This window comes from Panthera leo, chromosome A3, assembly GCF_018350215.1.
Source record: "Panthera leo isolate Ple1 chromosome A3, P.leo_Ple1_pat1.1, whole genome shotgun sequence".
NCBI lineage: Eukaryota > Metazoa > Chordata > Mammalia > Carnivora > Felidae > Panthera > Panthera leo.
This window is the reverse complement of record NC_056681.1, coordinates 138,927,142-138,947,428: the sequence shown is the minus strand read 5'-3', so window position 1 is coordinate 138,947,428 and position 20,287 is coordinate 138,927,142. Positions and strand designations below refer to the sequence as shown.

At 56.5% G+C, this 20,287-nt stretch overlaps 1 protein-coding gene across 1 annotated transcript in view; it reads right to left on the bottom strand.

Annotated features, from left to right (window-relative positions):
* The window catches only part of PXDN (peroxidasin), an 80,736-nt gene that overhangs the window by 42,591 nt on the left and 17,858 nt on the right, over positions 1-20,287 (bottom strand). The window contains exon 2 of the mRNA XM_042930348.1: positions 149-220. Within this exon, the coding sequence (XP_042786282.1) occupies positions 149-220 (72 nt within the window). The remainder of the gene's footprint in view (positions 1-148; positions 221-20,287) is intronic.

Below are 20,287 nucleotides of genomic sequence, written 5' to 3'. Positions count from 1 at the left end.
CTGGGGCCCCGTGTCCACTCTCCCGATCCACACCCCCGACCACGGATCATTGGGGCTGACCGCTGTGGTTGAGCTCCACCCGCAGGTGAAAGCTGAGATGATTTCTACACTTTTTCCCATGGGGTCCCAACAGAGCGTTTGGACTTACAACGTATTCAAGTTTCTCAGCCTCCTGAATGCCCCGGGCTGGATCTCCCGGATTCTGTTAAAGCGCAGATCCCTGAAAACAAACAAGAGATGTGTTTAGACACAGAAGTGCACAGTCACCGCTAGTGATGAGCCATCATCTCACCCAGACTCAACACCGCGACGAGGCACCTCAGGAATTAAACCTTGCAGCCCAGCTCCTTCCTTGGGCCAAGTGCCTCCTCTCTGAGGCTCAACGAATCAGTGAGTATTTATTTGAACGAGAGTGGCGCTTTCCCAGGACACAAGTTGGTTTAAACAACGATCCTGGAGAGACAAACACTTTTCTAACTAACCAGACGCCCACCTCCTGCCACCCGCTGGAAAACCTAACGTCACCAGGTCCTCCCAAACCAGAGCGGGACTGCCCTGCACGGACTCAACAGGAGTCGCTGGCCATGGGAGGGTCCAGAGCTGCAGCACCGCCTTCCGACAATTTCCGGAGCTGGAGTGCGGTGGTTTATCCGCCAAGCGCCTTCAGTGTTCTCTCGGTGAGAAGTAGAGAGTGAAACTGAGGAGCTCATCGTGAGCTGGGAGATCCATCCACCCTGCGCGTGGATCCGAACTCAGTACGCCCCCTACGTCTTCTCAGCACTCAGACAGTGGATCCGAACTCAGTACTCCCCCTGCATCCTCTCAGCAGACAATGGATCCGAACTCAGTACTCCCCTACGTCTTCTCGGCACTCAGATAGTGGATCCGAACTCAGTACTCCCCTACGTCTTCTCAGCACTCAGACAGTGGATCCGAACTCAGTACTCCCCCTGCATCCTCTCAGCAGACAATGGATCCGAACTCAGTACTCCCCTACGTCTTCTCGGCACTCAGATAGTGGATCCGAACTCAGTACTCCCCTACGTCTTCTCAGCACTCAGACAGTGGATCCGAACTCAGTACTCCCCCTAAGTCTTCTCAACAGTCAGACAGTGGATCCGAACTCAGTACTTCCCTACGTCTTCTCGGCACTCAGATAGTGGATCCGAACTCAGTACTCCCCTACGTCTTCTCAGCACTCAGACAGTGGATCCGAACTCAGTACTCCCCCTACGTCTTCTCAACAGTCAGACAGTGGATCCGAACTCAGTACTCCCCCTACGTCTTCTCAACAGTCAGACAGTGGATCCGAACTCAGTACTCCCCTACGTCTTCTCGGCACTCAGATAGTGGATCCGAACTCAGTACTCCCCTACGTCTTCTCGGCACTCAGATAGTGGATCTGAACTCAGTACTTCCCCTACGTCTTCTCAGCACTCAGACAGTGGATCCGAACTCAGTACTCCCCCTACGTCTTCTCAGCACTCAGACAGTGGATCCGAACTCAGTACTCCCCCTACGTCTTCTCAGCACTCAGACAGTGGATCCGAACTCAGTACTCCCCCTACGTCTTCTCAACAGTCAGACAGTGGATCCGAACTCAGTACTCCCCCTACGTCTTCTCAACAGTCAGACAGTGGATCCGAACTCAGTACTCCCCTACGTCTTCTCAACAGTCAGACAGTGGATCCGAACTCAGTACTCCCCTACGTCTTCTCGGCACTCAGATAGTGGATCCGAACTCAGTACTCCCCTACGTCTTCTCAACAGTCAGACAGTGGATCCGAACTCAGTACTCCCCTACGTCTTCTCGGCACTCAGATAGTGGATCCGAACTCAGTACTCCCCTATGTCTTCTCAGCACTCAGACAGTGGATCAGAACTCAGTAAGCCCCCTACGTCTTCTCGGCACTCAGATAGTGGATCCGAACTCAGTACTCCCCCTATGTCTTCTCAACAGACAGTGGATCCGAACTCAGTACTCCCCTACGTCTTCTCAGCACTCAGACAGTGGATCCGAACTCAGTACTCCCCCTACGTCTTCTCAACACTCAGACAGTGGATCCGAACTCAGTACTCCCCCTACGTCTTCTCAACAGTCAGACAGTGGATCCGAACTCAGTACTCCCCCTACGTCTTCTCAACAGTCAGACAATGGATCCGAACTCAGTACTCCCCTACGTCTTCTCGGCACTCAGATAGTGGATCCGAACTCAGTACTCCCCTATGTCTTCTCAGCACTCAGACAGTGGATCCGAACTCAGTACTCCCCCTGCATCCTCTCAGCAGACAATGGATCCGAACTCAGTACTCCCCTACGTCTTCTCGGCACTCAGACAGTGGATCCGAACTCAGTACTCCCCTACGTCTTCTCGGCACTCAGATAGTGGATCCGAACTCAGTACTCCCCTACGTCTTCTCGGCACTCAGATAGTGGATCCGAACTCAGTACTCCCCCTACGTCTTCTCGGCACTCAGACAGTGGATCCGAACTCAGTACTCCCCTATGTCTTCTCAACAGTCAGACAGTGGATCCGAACTCAGTACGCCCCCTACGTCTTCTCAACAGTCAGACAGTGGATCCGAACTCAGTACGCCCCCTACGTCTTCTCAACAGTCAGACAGTGGATCCGAACTCAGTACGCCCCCTACGTCTTCTCAACAGTTCAGACAGTGGATCCGAGCTAAGTACTCCCCCTACGTCTTCTCGGCTCTCAGATAGTGGATCCGAACTCAGTACTCCCCCTGCATCCTCTCAGCAGACAATGGATCCGAACTCAGTACTCCCCTACATCTTCTCAACAGTCAGTGGATCTGAACTCAGTACTCCCCTTACGTCTTCTCAGCACTCAGACAGTGGATCCGAACTCAGTACTCCCCCTACGTCTTCTCAGCACTCAGACAGTGGATCCGAACTCAGTACTCCCCCTACGTCTTCTCAACAGTCAGACAGTGGATCCGAACTCAGTACTCCCCCTACGTCTTCTCGGCACTCAGATAGTGGATCCGAACTCAGTACTCCCCTACGTCTTCTCAACAGTCAGACAGTGGATCCGAACTCAGTACTCCCCTACGTCTTCTCGGCACTCAGATAGTGGATCCGAACTCAGTACTCCCCTACGTCTTCTCAACAGTCAGACAGTGGATCCGAACTCAGTACTCCCCTACGTCTTCTCGGCACTCAGATAGTGGATCCGAACTCAGTACTCCCCTATGTCTTCTCAGCACTCAGACAGTGGATCAGAACTCAGTAAGCCCCCTACGTCTTCTCGGCACTCAGATAGTGGATCCGAACTCAGTACTCCCCCTACGTCTTCTCAACAGACAGTGGATCCGAACTCAGTACTCCCCTATGTCTTCTCAACAGTCAGACAATGGATCCGAACTCAGTACTCCCCTACGTCTTCTCGGCACTCAGATAGTGGATCCGAACTCAGTACTCCCCCTACGTCTTCTCAGCACTCAGACAGTGGATCCGAACTCAGTACTCCCCTATGTCTTCTCAACAGTCAGACAGTGGATCCGAACTCAGTACGCCCCCTACGTCTTCTCAACAGTCAGACAGTGGATCCGAACTCAGTACGCCCCCTACGTCTTCTCAACAGTCAGACAGTGGATCCGAACTCAGTACGCCCCCTACGTCTTCTCAACAGTTCAGACAGTGGATCCGAGCTAAGTACTCCCCCTACGTCTTCTCGGCTCTCAGATAGTGGATCCGAACTCAGTACTCCCCCTGCATCCTCTCAGCAGACAATGGATCCGAACTCAGTACTCCCCTACATCTTCTCAACAGTCAGTGGATCTGAACTCAGTACTCCCCTTACGTCTTCTCAGCACTCAGACAGTGGATCCGAACTCAGTACTCCCCCTACGTCTTCTCAACACTCAGATGTGTGTTGGGAGAGCAGTTACTGACTTTTCAGGGACAGAGGGATGACCTGGGCAGCCCAGGTGAGACCAGAGGGCAGGACCGTGGCGCCCAGGGCTGGAGCTGCCTGTTGCCGGTGGCCCAGCGGGGGAGGCGCCGGGCAGCTGGTGGCGTGTGTGCTCCGTGGACCCGGGGAGGCGCTCGGCCCGGGGCCATGAGCTCGGGGGCAAAAGGCAAGCGGCCGGGTCCGTTTTTACCTGCTCCCGCCCCAATTAAAACCTATAAATTTAACGTGAATGAAAGGCACTGAGAAGCAAATGCAACACGACTTTCCTCCTCGAAGAGTCAGAAAAACCGAGATTCCTTGGGCACAGGCCCAACCCCTTGTGACTCAGTGCTGCCGGATTGTCACGGGATGAGTCGGGGCCCTGCCATTAGCACCCTGAGGTCTGACTCCAGGGCCGCGGAACCGACCTTATTGGGAAACAGGGTCTTTACAGAGGCGACGAGGGTGGCCCCACTCCAGTATGACTCACGTCCTCAAAGAGGGAAATCTGGACAACGGGGACAGAGCCGCGTGAAGACGGCCGTCATCCCGCCACATGTCAACCATCACCCAGGTCCACCGCGAGCCGGCAGCTGGGACACAGAGCGGACCGCCCTGGAAGGAGCGTGACCCTTGGTCGTGGAAAGGCGCCTCCAGCTGGAAGCGTGTGGATTCCCGTCTGAGCTCCGTCTGTCTGTGCAGGCCGCCCCAGGAAACAGACACGGGGCTCCTGGGCAGCATGTGGTCCAACTCCGGAACGATGCTCCTCTCCTGACGTGTACGGAGTTCTCACGTTCATGGACTTTTCAGGAATCGGATATTTGGGGCCAATTTAATAGTTGTAATGACTTACGGAATGGGTTCTGGTTTATGCTGCGATAAAAAACTTCTCAGGAAGCATGTAAGTGGCTAAAATGAAATCCGAGCAGTTAGCAGTGAACAGTGGGGCACCTGCTTCCTCGCTCTGGGCGGGTTCTCGAGAAGGGTCGACGGCCCCGGGTGCCGGTCGCCACGGCCCTGACCGCCAGCCCGACCACCACCCCGCGTGCTCTCCGGGGAACGCGGCTGGCCCGAGCTGACCTGTTGCTTTGAAATACGGCAAGAATTCATCTACATCCACATTCAGAACACTGCACGTGGTTCCGGCACAAGGACACTGAGGCCAGGCCCTGCGGGGAGGGCAGGGAGGGAACGGGGGCCGGGGGCGTCTCTGGGGCCGACTTCCCTGACTCCCCTCCACATCCCGGTGAAATGTGGGGCCGCGGTTAATGAGGACACCTGGCTGGTTACTGTTCAGTGTAAACACAGGTGATCTGGAAGATCCCTCCTCGCACAGAGCAAAGGCAGGGTTTCACAGGGTTCGGACAGATGACCCTGGACCAACACGGAGAACAGGTTCCCCCCGGAATGGGGACTGCCGTGGGCAAACACTCCGGCAAACTGGTGGGGACGGCCGCAGACCACGAAGCCGGCCCTCAGGTTGGCAGAAGGACAGGGGCCAGAGCCATGCAGCTTTTGAGGCGGGCTCCCCTACGACGGCAGAGCAGGGCGGACAGTCACGAAAATGCCCAGGCACTGGGGGCAAACCGCTCAGGGACCCAGGACTGGACACCCTCACGACACGGTGACGCCCGCCCGCTCAGGTCGGGGGGAGGGAGCCCCACATGACACCCGCCGGCAGGTGAGAGGCCGGTACCAGGAGCCTTGGCCGGATGGACGGACAGAGGGGCCCCCACACAGCGGCCGCCGCGCACCCGGCTCTGAGTGCCTGAGCATGGCCGGTCCTAACAGAGGCCTAGGTCCGGGGAAGACCCGAACCAGATCTAGAGGACTCTGGGGGAAGTGGAGATCAGTGCACACCGATTACGTGTTGAAACATGAACATGTTTGTTATAGTTAATAAACTCAGTAAAATTACCCGGTTTCTAATTTTTTTTTAATTTTTTTCAACATTTCTTTATTTTTGAGAGACAGAGCATGAGCAGGGGAGGGGCAGAGAGGGAGACACAGAATCTGAAGCAGGCTCCAGGCTCCGAGTTGTCAGCACAGAGCCCGACGCGGGGCTTGAACTCACGGACTGTGAGGCCATGGCCTGAGCCAAAGTCGGACGCTCAACCGACTGAGCCCCCCAGGTGCCCGTTTCTCTGTAATTTTTAAGGAAACTGCTAGAACATTTAAGCTTACACATGTGACCACATCTTATTGCACAGCCTATTTTCCGGCAGTCAGGCCAGCCACCCGTGCTCCCAGCAGACAGCTGGAGAAAAACCACATGCCCGTGCAGCCAGGGAGAGGGCACAGAGAGGCCCCCCCAACAGGAGCAGAGGCGTAAAAACAATAAAAGGAACTAAACTGAGATTCTGGAACTGGAAGTCGTAACTGCTAAAATGGGAAGTCCTTGCACAGACTTAATGACATCCTGAATACGGCAGAAAACGGGGCGAGCTTGCGGGCAGGACACCAGAAAGTGCACAGTGTGACGGAGAGAGGACCGTGTCTGTACCCTCGCACATGACGCACAGAGACTCTCGGTCAGCCTCCGAGCGGCACGGCAGGAGGAGCGACGGTCAGAGGCCGTGCAGCCCAGCCCGGAGAGACAGGTGCAGGGAACCAAGATGCCATGGGCTGCAAATACAAACCCCAAATCCAAAGTCATAACTGCAAATCAGAGGCTGTGTTTCACCTGAATCGATTCCCGCTCTGTAGGAAGTCTCAGGAGGGACTTATTAATTAGGAACGGTGAGGATTCTCTTAAGCAATGTTCTCGGGGGGGGAGGGGGGGGTCCCCTGATCAGCAGCATCTCCTGGGAACTTGCCGGAACAGCAAATTCTGGGCCCCACCCCAAATCTACAGAATCAGAAAGTCTGGGGTGGAGCCTGGTAATTCAGAGTTTTTATAATCCCCCCAGGAGACGCACGGTGAAGTTTGAGAACACTGCTCTTTGGTAATGTTGGGGAGGCAGCTGTGTGTGCATGTGTGAGTGTGTGCACGTTTGCGAGTGTGTGCGGACACACAAGCGGCATCTGTACATGCACGCGTCTGTGCACACACATGTGCACACACACGCATACGTACACACATGCACACACGTACACATGCACACATATACATGCACCCCATGCATGTGCATGCGCACATACACGCATGTGCACATGTGTGTATCCACATGCACACACGTGTGCACGCACACATGCACAGTGGGTCTCTGCTCGTCCCCTCTGCTCGTCCTCCACGTCTGATCCTTTAACCCATTTGTGGTTGCTGACATAAAACTTATGTTAAATGTAAGCCAATTAAAAAGTAGTTAGAGCCAAGTGTATACTAAATGCCCCCCCATTTTTTAACTTGAAATAATGTCTACACATGCCCAAGGAGACAAAATGTCTAACCCCACAGAATAGGACCATGGAAGGTCACTCCTGCCCTACACTGCACACTTAGCTATAGCTCAGTTATTTTACAAGTAGAATTTCTATTTTTACAATCATTGTTAAGTACTTCCACAAATAATCCTAACAGGAAGCAAAAGTCCTAAACCTTAAAAATTAAACGCCACTCGGCACACGATCACAGGACGGCAGGAGACCATGTCTGTGGAAAGTGCTCCCGAGACCATAAAGCCCTTTGTAGACGTCCACGGAGACCATCACTCATGGTTCTGACAGATTTCCCAGACTCATCCGCTGAACGCACTAAGTACTCATTAGGCGCCAGTCTCTGAATTAAGCAGTCCCCACGGTAGAGAGTCTCAGGGTGATGCAAGGGAGCCTCTCACGGGCTCCTAGAAACTAGGAGTTCGGGGCAAGATCATGGACAGCACCACGGTCCACGTCCACCGTGTCTGCCACGGACAAGTTAGGGCCTGGGAATGGTGAGTGGTTTTAGGAAGGAGGAGAATTCGCGACAGGTTAGAAGAAATCCCTGCATTTGGCAAACAAAGATTCAGAGGCAGGAAGGTCTGGCAAGGTGCCCCAAGTCGCTCAGTCGCAAGCAGCAGGGCTAGAGGTGAACTCCGAATCCGCTCAGGGTTCCGATCTGTGCCGCCAACGCTCCCGCCCCCCTCTGAGAAGGTGGAGGGGTTCACAGGATGCCCCCGCCCCACGGCACCCGCGTTCAGGAGCTCCTCAAAAGTAATGCAAAGTGCTGCCCCCTCCGGCCTCCTCGGGGAAGTGCAGGGCCGCAGAAGCCCCCTCGGTGGCAGAAGGGCCTGGAACAGCCCTGGAAATCAGTGCAATTTTGTAAGCCAGACCCTCAAAACCAGAAGTCCATTTACACTTTATAGGAAAAAGGCTAACCAAGTCTAAGCTCACAAGTGCCAAGGGCTAGGTGATTTGTTTTAATGTTTCCATTACTGCAAACTACTGATGAAGCAAAGCCCAGCAGAAAAAAACAGAAATCAGAAACTGAGCACCTAGAGGGCACGGCACACGGAGCCTACCCCAGAGCCTACACCCAGCCCACCCCAACCCGCTCAGATGCTCCGTGAACCTACAGTTGAGCAAAACCACCTCACACACAGCACAGAACAGAGTGCTGAACAGCTCCTGTGATCTACTGAGCACCGTCCTGCAAGTGATACACAGGTGGCTGTGTGGGGGCAGGGTTATCCGCTGCGGACCCCTGTCCCGCATCAGAGGGGATCCCACCCAGTACCGCCAGCCTGGGGAAAGGCCAAAATCCAAATCCCAAGTACAGTTAATCCTGAGTGCGTACAGCTTTGGCACGATCATGAGTCGGAAAACTGTGTCGAGCCATCGTGAGTCTAGCTGCACCCCCAATTCTACTCAGAACTCTAAGTGCTGGACTCCCTGAGATGGACAGTGTGGCCCCGGGAAGCCGGCCCCGCTGCTGCAAGGAGCTGTGGGACCCACCCACTGCCGCCTCCTGCGTCCCCAGGGAGGGGAGGGGCCGGCATCTGGATTGAGTGGACCGTGACCCCGACCAACCCGACACAGCTATTGTTTTCGGAATCTAGCACTGCTTTTCTTTTCTTTTAAGTTTATTTATTTAGAGAACGGGAAGACATACAGAGAGAGGGAGCGAGAGCGGGAGAGAGAGAGCAGGCTCCGTGTGTCGGCATACAGCCAGATGCAGGGTTCCATCCCATGAACCACAAGATCATGACCTAGGCCGAGATCAAGAGTCAGGAGCTTAACGGACTGGGCCACCCAGGCGCCCCAGAAATCTAACATCTTACTTTAAAGATATCAGAGCACCTCACAGCCTACTCTGTCTTCCCAAGACTGCTTTAAAAAAGAACGTCTGTAAATGACCTGGTGATAAGACACTTACTTACGGCCCCGCCTTGGTGCGAACGTCCCTGCCTGCGGGCACACGGAATTGTGGGTCTCCCACGCACTCCCCAAGGCACCGTGGACTTCACTTGTCCTCAAGAAAAGCACGTTTTCTTCCCCCACAAATCGCGGTTCCTCTCCAATTCCAGCAGTCTGACTGACACTCCACCCCCTGGACAGGTGAGCCAGAAGCTGACCGCCACATCTCCTTCACTTCCTGCCTCCGATGCACCACCAGGCCGTCGTCTGTCCTTCCTGACGCCTCCGGCCCACGTGCCTGCCCCCATCCCTGCTGCAGAACCCCGGGCACACAGCGCGCCCTCTCCTGCGTGGGCATCCCACTAGCTCAGGAAAGCGGACCTGGCCTCCGGGACCAGACAGCACCCACAGGAGCGCACGCCCCGTTAGTGGCTCCTGCAGCACCGTGAGGACAGGCGTTCTGAGCGTGCAGACGTGCACACAGAGCTGAGAACTTGCCCCGGGCTTTGTGCCGGCAAAGCAAAGACCACCTGCCCAGGGATGCTCGCGCTGCGTAACTACAAAGGGCAGCTCGGAAAGGCACCTTTACTAACGAGGTCCTGAACGACAAATGTGCTGAAACAGCTTTGAAATGCCCACCACGCAGGCACCACACAGCTCGGGGCCAATCAGGGCTGCAGATGAGGATCCACTGTGCCCTTCTGAGAGCACAAGCGTCCTCTGGGCCGTCCTCCTGGAGGACACCACCCTCCCCCAGCCCGCTCCAGCCTCCGGTCCCCGTTGGCCTCCACGAGCCGCACACTCTAGTCCCCAAGGCCGTCCCTCATGATGACAGCTCAGCGTGCCCGGGATGTGCCTGGCTGTCAGGGTCAGGAGCCTGACACCCGCCCCATCAGGCCTACGGGGTCACGCCCACAGGCGCCCCTCCACTGACTGTCCCTGTATTATTGTTGTCTGCTCCGGTGACCAGCTCTCTGGGGTTCCCACAGTGTTTGTGGGATGCATGGACGGCTGCTGTCCGAATCACAGCCGGTCCTTCCTGACACCAAGTTAGGAGGCACGGCCCAGAGTGTCCCATACTGCCCGGGCCCCACTTGGCCAGAATCTCCTCTCCAGGCCACCATGTTTCCCAATATGCTTCATTAGGGTCCCCAGGTCATTAGCGAGTGCACCCTGCTCTCTGACCGGGAGCGAGCTGGCCCTTGGCTAGCGTTTGCCCATCAGAACTGACCGCCTATAAATTCCCCTGGTGATGCCAACACTGGGGCGTTGAGGCCACACTGACAATCACCCTGCCGAGGGAGGCAGGCCTGAGAGGCCGCGAGCTAGGACGCTTGCACCATACACGGTGCACGGGGTCTACGGGACAGGGGCCGCACACGTGGAGCAGCGGGTCAGAGCTCCAGCAAGGCTGGGGAGTCGGGCTCACCCTGGGAGGGCTTGGTCTTGGGAGGGGGTCGGGCACACTCCGTGGTTTGCTGACCGAGAGGGCAGATTCAGGGGGACGTCCGAGCTGGCCCCACGCATGCACGCGGTAAGCGTGCCTTTGCAAGGATCGTCCCGGATTCTTGCAAAGGTGTTTGTGAACCAGACTCCCACAGGCGGTTCTGCTGGGACGTGGGCTAACAGCTGATGTCCCTGCGCACCTGCCAAGGGCTGGTCACTTCCACCACAGCTGCCTGGCGTCATGGCCTAGCCTGTGACCTGCTGAGAGAGAGACCTGGGCACGGACTGTGCTCCCAACGTGACGCCGTGGTGCCTCGGGCCGGGCTCCAGGAGGCCAGGAGTGGAGCTCTGGCTTCTCCTGAAGTGGAGACTAGGGAGGTTTGGAGTGGAGACTAGGGAGGTTTGGAGGCAGGATCACATGGACGTCTGAGAACGTCTGAGAACACCTTGGGCATGGTGTGGAGAGAGGGCTGAACGGCATTAGCCTGGAGACAGAACTGCCGAGGGCAACTGCATGTCCCGAACAGGAGGGGACACCAGGGGACAGGAGGGGACACCAGGGGACAGGAGGGCAAGCAGTTGGCACTGCTTCTGCAGCTGACTTTAAAAAAAAAAAATTAACTCAATTCGGTATTTACAGAGTAGATTTGAAAAAACAGGAGTCATGGCTGGAAGTCACGGAACGTTTACACACAATGACAAATTCGTTTTTGTTTGTTCCCATCCTAATATTCCTTTCTCACAGCATGAAAGTACACAAAACACAAGCCACGAACGTGCCTGAGGTCGCAGGGAAGAGGGGAGAAAGGCAGAGAAAGAGCCAGGCTCAGGAGCAGAGGCCGGAGGTCAGAGGCGGGCTTGGCTCTAAGCACCCCGAAGGCAAGCAAAGCCAAGGTCAGATCTGGCACAGCATTCCCGAGCCCCCAAAAGTTCCTTAGCCAACCGTCCGGGAGAAATGAGACTTTACTGATACGAGACGAAGGCAAAATTTCTCACACAGATCCTCTCACGTGTCAGGCTCCTAAGTGTAAGTGAACAGCATCCCAAAAGGAGGCTCAGGGACAGACTCCGTGTGTCTGTCCCCTCTCCCTCACTGGGAGCCACCGGCAGGATTCTGAAGCATGACTCACAGCCAGAAGTTACACAAACTTCATCCTGTTTATTTTGGCTCGTGCTTCCCGCCTCCAGAGGTCTCTCTGACCCTGGTGTGCGTTCAAGGATTTGCTAAGCCCGTGAGCACGCGCTGTCTGCATGTGTGATAGGCGCCTACTCCCTCCTTCAGCCAAGTTACTGAAGTTAAAAACGGGAAAATCGCGGGTCAGCAAAGAAACACCGGTGCCGGGAGAGGAAAAGCCAAGGAGCCTGGGTCCAAGGCCTGGCCACCCAGCCACGGGCATGGCCCCACGTGGGGACCCAGCATCTCTGCCCGAGGGACAGCTAGGACCGGCACCCGCACCCGACAGGCAGGACCGGCTGCGGCCAGCTGCCACGAGGGGTCCCGGACACGATGCCTCCACCTACACAGGGCTCGTGGACACAGGACAGGGCAGGCTGTGCTGACGCAGGCACATCCTTCCGGAACGCCAGCGTGGCTGGACGCGTTTGCCCACGACAGCCTGGGACACAGCTCTCAGCCGTGTCAGTGTTGACAACCATGTTGCTTTCAAGACAGGAGCCATCACAGGAGACCTGTGAGCCGTGGCTGATGGGCTCTGCTCCTCCACGGCCTGCATGAGGTGGCCCACGGCCAGCCACGCCCAGAGGAGCGTGCTCACGGGCTCAGCCACCCTCGGGAGGGGCCAGCTGGCTGGCTCTGCCCTTTCCTCCCACCCTACCGTGGACTGACGGTTCCGTAAAACAGTAAAAGACGGTCTTGCACGTTGTTACTATGACATTGTGTTAACACTGCTGCTGACCTGTGACACGGCGGCCTGCGGGCTGGCACCCGTCACAGGCGGCACCCAGGGCACCATGTCCTCAGGTGACGCCCCAGGCCACTTCTCGGCCCAGGAGCCTGCAGGTACAACATGAAAGGACCGTGCCCGCACCCCTGCCAGGTGGGCAGTCCCAGAGGGATGGGGATGGGCAGACAGCGAGCTCCTTGCTCACATGACCTGGCTCACCTCTCCCACGAGCCCACAGGAGAAATGGGTGATTTGACAAGGAGCCAACGCCAGGCGGCTCTGTGGCCCCGAGGGCTCTGTTTCCCACGGAGCCGCCTGTGAGCTCGGCGGCCACACATCCAGGATCGCACATTCCCCAGAGAAGGCCGTTCAGACGGCGGAGGCACATGGGCGCTGGGGTGCAATTTGTCAAACGTTCTGTTCTTTGCCGTCTCTGCCTCCTGATATGGCACCAAGCAGCCAGGACCGCCTCTCCTGGCTCACAGGTGCAGGGTAGGCAGGGGCTCTACCCAGCAGGCGGGACAGAGGGACAGACAGCAGGCAGGACAGAGGGGCAGTCGGGACTCTACCCAGCAGGCGGGACAGAGGGACAGACAGCAGGCAGGACAGAGGGGCAGCCACAGGAAGAACTCGCAAGGGCCCTGCCCGGGGTGGGCAGCCTCCAGACTGAGGAACCTTCCTTTTTGCAGGGCTGGGTCCCACTACGGGGAGGTAGAGAACCGGGGTCTCACAAGGCTGCATCCCCTTCCTTGGGGGCCTCGACGTGTCAGCGTCCCGCGGAGCCCAGTGTCGAGGAGGGGCGGCCGGGGCAGGGCCAGAAGGCTGCCCCAACCCCTCAGGACCTCCCGGAGGCAGGACGCCCACCCAGGCCAACTCTTGGGTGACCTTCCGGCCCATTCCTTAAAAGTCTGGTTGGCAAAAATACATAATAACGTATATGATAACAGAGAGGAAAGCAAAATACGTTTTTCTCCAACATACAATTCAAAACAAAAACTGAGTAGTTCAAAGCACAATACAGAAAACTTTAAATGAAAACCGACTTTCTGAAAATGAATCAGGGTATCGACCCATTCCAAAGACAAACATACATACTTTCCAAGCTGGTTTTAGGAGTCAGGAGGTTATTTCATTAGTAACATATACAGGCAGCGATGACGCTTAAATATTAGATTTCTCTGGGATTTAGTGACATTATTTCCTTTGCAGAGAAGGAGGCCCTATGGCTTGGATTTGTACCATGAGATATTGAAATAATCATGACGTTGTAAGCCTCATTTGCCGGGTCTAAGTCTTTACAGGCAAACCGCAGGCAAGGCAGGGAGACACTGTCCAGGATCAGGTCAGAATGTTCCATGAACCCCACTAAACAGCACAACACGAGACCCGGAAGGAGGGACAGTGGGGGGAAGGAAGGGGTCCAGGGCCAGCCCCTCCTTCCCATCACAGGTCCTCAGGCACAAGCCAGGGCGGTGACCCCAGCTGCACCCAGAGCTGCTGCCCCCAGGAAAACAGGCAGATAGGTCGGAAGGAAGGAGTGCTGGCAGGAAAGATTTTCTCTTTTCCTTTCAGGTGCACAGAAACCTGCGGGAAGGGGCACAGGACAGAGCCATGTTCTGGGCACCGACGGCCCATGCTGCCGCTTCCAGTCTTCCAGTCATGTCCTCAGACTGAGACCCTGCGTTCGTGTTAGGCTCAGGAAGGCAGGCGTTGGCTCAGCCTGCCCAGGGGAAAGTGGACACCCGTGTGCTGACCTGTGTGGGTGGCCAGCGAGAGCAAAGGATCCATCACCCTGAAACTGTCATCCATTCTCGACAAGCCCTGGGGATTCTGGACTGAGCTTTGCCAATAGCCCGCAGACAGCGTCCGCGACTTCCCGGCCCCAGCTGTCTGCGGCAAGGACGCCGAGAACCTTCGCACACATGCTTGACAGCCTCGTGCTGCCCCAGCTCCTCATGTACTGTGACCTACACATCCCCTCTGCTGGCCCTCCAGTGAGCCCTGTGCCAGGACCCCCGGGAAGGCCCTGTAGGAACCCCCACCTGGGCCCACAGCCCCCCACGCAGAGCGGGGATACCCTGCCCGGGGCACCGCAGCACGCAGCCACAGACGGTACGGGGGCCCCGGGCATGTCTGCTAGAGATCCCCAGCTCCTGGCACAGGGTTCGGAACCCTGCAACTGTGGCGTCAGAAAACACTCTCGTTCAGATTTTTCTCAACCACTTAAAAGTGTAAAACACTGAGCTCGCGGGCCAGACAGAAGCAGGCAGGGGCTCCTTCCGGCCCTGGGCCCTGGGCCCAGGGTCCACACCCGGTGCGGCGAGGGGAGCCTGGCGCAGCCCCGGCACCCTTTGTTTCCGGCTCTGCCCTAGGTAACTCCTCCCCAGGCTTTGTGGCCGGACTGCTGTTTCGCAGGCCACACGCAGAGGCAGCCGATCCGGCAAAGCCTTCCCTCTGCCCTACAAATGAACGAAACAAATGTACGAGTTCACACACTGTTCCTCTGGGAAAAATCCCAAACTTCTTCCACGGGTGTTTAAAAAATGAAATCAGTGTTTTCCCTACTTTCCAGACCAAAAAAAACCCCAGAATTGTGCACTATGGACTTCTCCCAAGACCGTTTTGTTCTGACCCAGAAAGCCCAGCACTGGGGGGTTAAACCGAGGACGGTTGCGTAACGACAGGGGCAGAGGACCCACACTCACCTCTTGAGCAAACCAGGAGGTCCGCCCCGCGTGGGCGGGCGGGAGGTCTGCCCCGCGTGGGCGGGCGGGAGGTCCGCCGCTGTCCAACTAACCCAGGGTGTCCCTGCAAACACAGCGGGCGGACGTCGTTCTCGTTAGGGGCCGCCAAGGAAACCGCAACTGAACGGGGCATGTTCCCAGCAGGATGATGCCAACTCGATCTCGAGCCCTGGGAAGTGGGAGCCACGCGGCTTCTACTGAAAACTCGCATGCGTGGCCTTCCTGCTGTGAAAACAGGACGCGGTGGTGCGGATAAGCGAGGCTCCTCCAAGGGGAAGAGCGCCTGAGTACATGGCGGGGCGTCCTCTGCGACGTCACAGACCCTGGGGAAAACAGGAGCAGACGACACACCCGACAGGGCGCTGGGACACCTCTGACCTGGGTGTCCCCACAGCAGCCTTCGGTGGTGCTCACAGGGCCCACCCCCTGCCTCTCGGGACTCATCCATGGGAAACAAAAGTAACCAGTGCACGCGTGCGCGCACGTATACACATGTGCACACAGATACACACTCGTGTGTGCACAATATACACACGCGCACATGCATACACCCGTATACACATGTGCACATATAAACACATATTCGCGCGTGCGCACACGCATGCACACACGCATACACATGGACGCATATACACATATACACACGTGCACACACGCTGTCTCCAGGCCACTGCTCTGAGTAGATGTCAGTGTTCTGGTGTGACAGCAAGGAGGTGGACTGCGGCCCAGGGAGCACCAGACACACCTGAGTTCCCATCCCTTCTCTGCATTTTGCTGCTGTGCCATCCTGGACAAATGTCTTAACCTCCCTGATCCTCAGTCTACAACTCTGCAGAATGAAGCAGTAACATTACCGGCTCGTCCTGGGAGGACACGAAATGAGGTAAGCAGAGCAGGAAACCAGCTGGGAAAAGAGGATCAGAGGAGGGGCCCAGGCCACCTTCTGGAAAGGGGGTTGTGTGGGGTCACCCCGCGAAAGAGAGCCCACCTCCGTCCCGCTCCGCACGGCACTTCTCCAGTTTACAGTCAGTGGAAAGGTTCAAAGAGGTGAGCCGACTGGCTTAAAATCACGCGGCCCAGCAGGGGCCTGGGCCCCCGCACGCCGTCCCCGCGCCCGAGACCCTGGTCCTCCCTGGGCACACTCCGAAGAGCCCCGTGACCAGGCGCGATGGGAACAGGCTCAGACAGCCCTCACTCACCCTCTCCCGACCTTAACTTGGGGAGGGCGCACTCTTCCAGGGACACACTGATGTCCCTTTAACATAAATGCTAAAACCGGCCCGAGTCACGTCCAGAAACATGGCCACGTGGGCAGGCCTTCACGCGTCCCGACAGCTGAGGCGCGGACGGGACCGAAGAGGGTGCACGCCGGCCGGGAATTCTCACCCTGCACCCAACGGCGCTTAATCCCCAGCGGCCACGGAAAGTCTGACGGGCGCAGATTCCACAGCAGCCGCCGCTGTTCAAGGCCTCTTTGTTCTCCCCTCGGGCGCCTGTGGACCTGGGCAAACGCTTTCGGCCCCGGGCGATCGCATGCAGGGGCCTCAGCAGCTCTTGCCGACTGGTGACCGGTAACTATTACGGCAACAGTGGAGCCCGTGCGTGAGCACACACACACACACAGGCTCACACACTCACACTCACACCAGGGACAATGGAGCCCGTGCACACACAGACACACACACACACACACACACACAGGCACCAGGGACAATGGAGCGCACACACACACACACACGCTCACACGCTGACACCAGGGACAATGGAGCCCGCGCACACACAGACACACACACACACACACACACACACACACACACAGGTACACCAGGGACAATGGAGCTTGTGCACACACAGACACACACACACGATCACACACTCACACCAGGGACAATGGAGCCCGCGCACACACAGACACACACACACACACACACAGGCACCAGGGACAATGGAGCGCACACACACACACACGCTCACACGCTGACACCAGGGACAATGGAGCCCGCGCACACACAGACATATATACCAGGGACACTGAAGCCCCCCCACCACACACACACCAGGGACAATGGGGCCCAAACACACACCGACAGACACACACACACACACACACACACACACACACACACTCACACCAGGGACAATGGAGCCTACGCACACAGACACACACACACAGATACACCAGGGACAATGGAGCTTGTGCACACACAGACACACACACACGATCACACACTCACACCAGGGACAATGGAGCCCGCGCACACACAGACACACACACACACACACACATATATATATACCAGGGACACTGGAGCATACACACACACACACACACATACACCAGGGACAATGGAGCCCAAACACACACAGACACACACGCTCACACCAGGGACACTGGAGCCCGCGCACACACACACGCACACACACATATATACCAGGGACACTGGAGCCCCCCCCACACACACACCAGGGACAATGGGGCCCAAACACACACCGACAGACACACACACACACACACACACACAGGTACACCAGGGACAATGGAGCCCGCGCACACACAGACACACACACACACACAGGCACCAGGGACAATGGAGCGCACACACACACACGCTCACACGCTGACACCAGGGACAATGGAGCCCGCGCACACACCGACAGACACACACACACACACACACACACACACACACACACACCAGGGACAATGGAGCCTACGCACACAGACACACACACACAGATACACCAGGGACAATGGAGCTTGTGCACACACAGACACACACACACGATCACACACTCACACCAGGGACAATGGAGCCCGCGCACACACAGATACACACACACACAGGCACCAGGGACAATGGAGCCCACACACAGAGACACACACACACACACGCTCACACACTCACACTCACACCAGGGACAATGGAGCCCGCGCACACACAGACATATATACCAGGGACACTGAAGCACCCCCCCACACACACACACACCAGGGACAATGGAGCCCAAACACACACAGACACACACACACACACACACACACACACACACCAGGGACAATGGAGCCTATGCACACAGACACACACACACAGATACACCAGGGACAATGGAGCTTGTGCACACACAGACACACACACACGATCACACACTCACACCGGGACAATGGAGCCCACGCACACACAGACACACACACACACAGGCACCAGGGACAATGGAGCCCACACACACAGAGACACACACACACACACACACACACGCTCACACACTCACACTCACACCAGGGACAATGGAGCCCGCGCACACACAGACACACACACACAGGCACCAGGGACAATGGAGCCCACACACACACAGACACAGACACACACACACACACGCTCACACGCTGACACCAGGGACAATGGAGCCCGCGCACACACAGACATATATACCAGGGACACTGAAGCACCCCACCCCCCACACACACACCAGGGACAATGGAGCCCAAACACACACCGACAGACAGACACATACACTCACATCAGGGACAATGGAGCCTACGCACACAGACACACACACACAGACACACAGATACACCAGGGACAATGGAGCTTGTACACACACACACACACACACGATCACACACTCACACCAGGGACAATGGAGCCCACGCACACACAGACACACACACACACACACACACAGGCACCAGGGACAATGGAGCCCACACACACACACACACACACACACACACACACACACGCTCACACACTCACAACTCACACCAGGGACAATGGAGCCCGCGCACACACAGACACACACACACACACACACACACACAGGCATCAGGGACAATGGAGCCCACACACACACAGACAAACACACACACACAGACACACACACACACATATGCTCACACACACACACTCACACCAGGGACAATGGAGCCCGCGCACACACAGACACACACACACAGGCACCAGGGACAATGGAGCCCACACACACACAAACACACACACACACACAGACACACACACACACACATACACTCACACGCTGACACCAGGGACAATGGAGCCCGCGCACACACAGACATATATACCAGGGACACTGAAGCACCCCCCCACACACACACCAGGGACAATGGAGCCCAAACACACACAGACAGACAGACACACACACACACACACACACACACACACACACACCAGGGACAATGAAGCCCATGTGTGCACACACACACATACACACAGACTGGGGAAGGGGAAACATTGGCAGGATATCAGATGATGTTAAGAAATCTTTGCTAATTTTTAGATGCTTTATTGTGGTTATTTTTGAAGGTGCCTTTATATATGGATGAAATGAAAATAAAACTATGAAACGAAAAACAAGTATTTTGTTAAAAGTACTATATTTCTCCTTTGTGAAAAAAATCCAGGTTACCAGCTCGATATACACTATCAGCACTAAAGGCGAGTGCTGTGTTTGTTCATGTGTCCAGTGTCCATTTATTTTAAATGTGGAGGCTGACATCAGACGACTTTCTCCCGAACTAACCTTCCCCTCCCACCGTCCAGGCCTCTCCTCGGTCAGCTCCTTCCCTGCAGGTTCTAGCAGCACTGCGTCCTCACGGCCTCTCCCACCGAAAACCTTCACTGGGACCCCCCACAGTCAACGGCAACCACCCCCCCAACTTGGCTCCCTGCCAATCTAGACCTACATCTCTCTGCCCCGCCGATCGGAGGCTTCCCACGCACGCTCCCCGGCCTCCGGCCTGCACGTTCTTGGGGGACTGCCCTGCTCCCCAAACACGCTGCAGCGCCGACATCCGCGGAGAGACCTGCTCCCGGGTCCCACAGCTGGCGGAAGTCCTTCCCACACCTGACGCGTCAAAACCCAGTCCTCACTAAGGTTCCAGTTGAAGAACCAGGTCCCCGTCCAGTGAGGGCGTCTCGAACTGCCCGGAACAGAAGGAATTCTGTGATGTCCTCACGCGGCGTCTGGCCTCGGAGGGTCCAGTTAC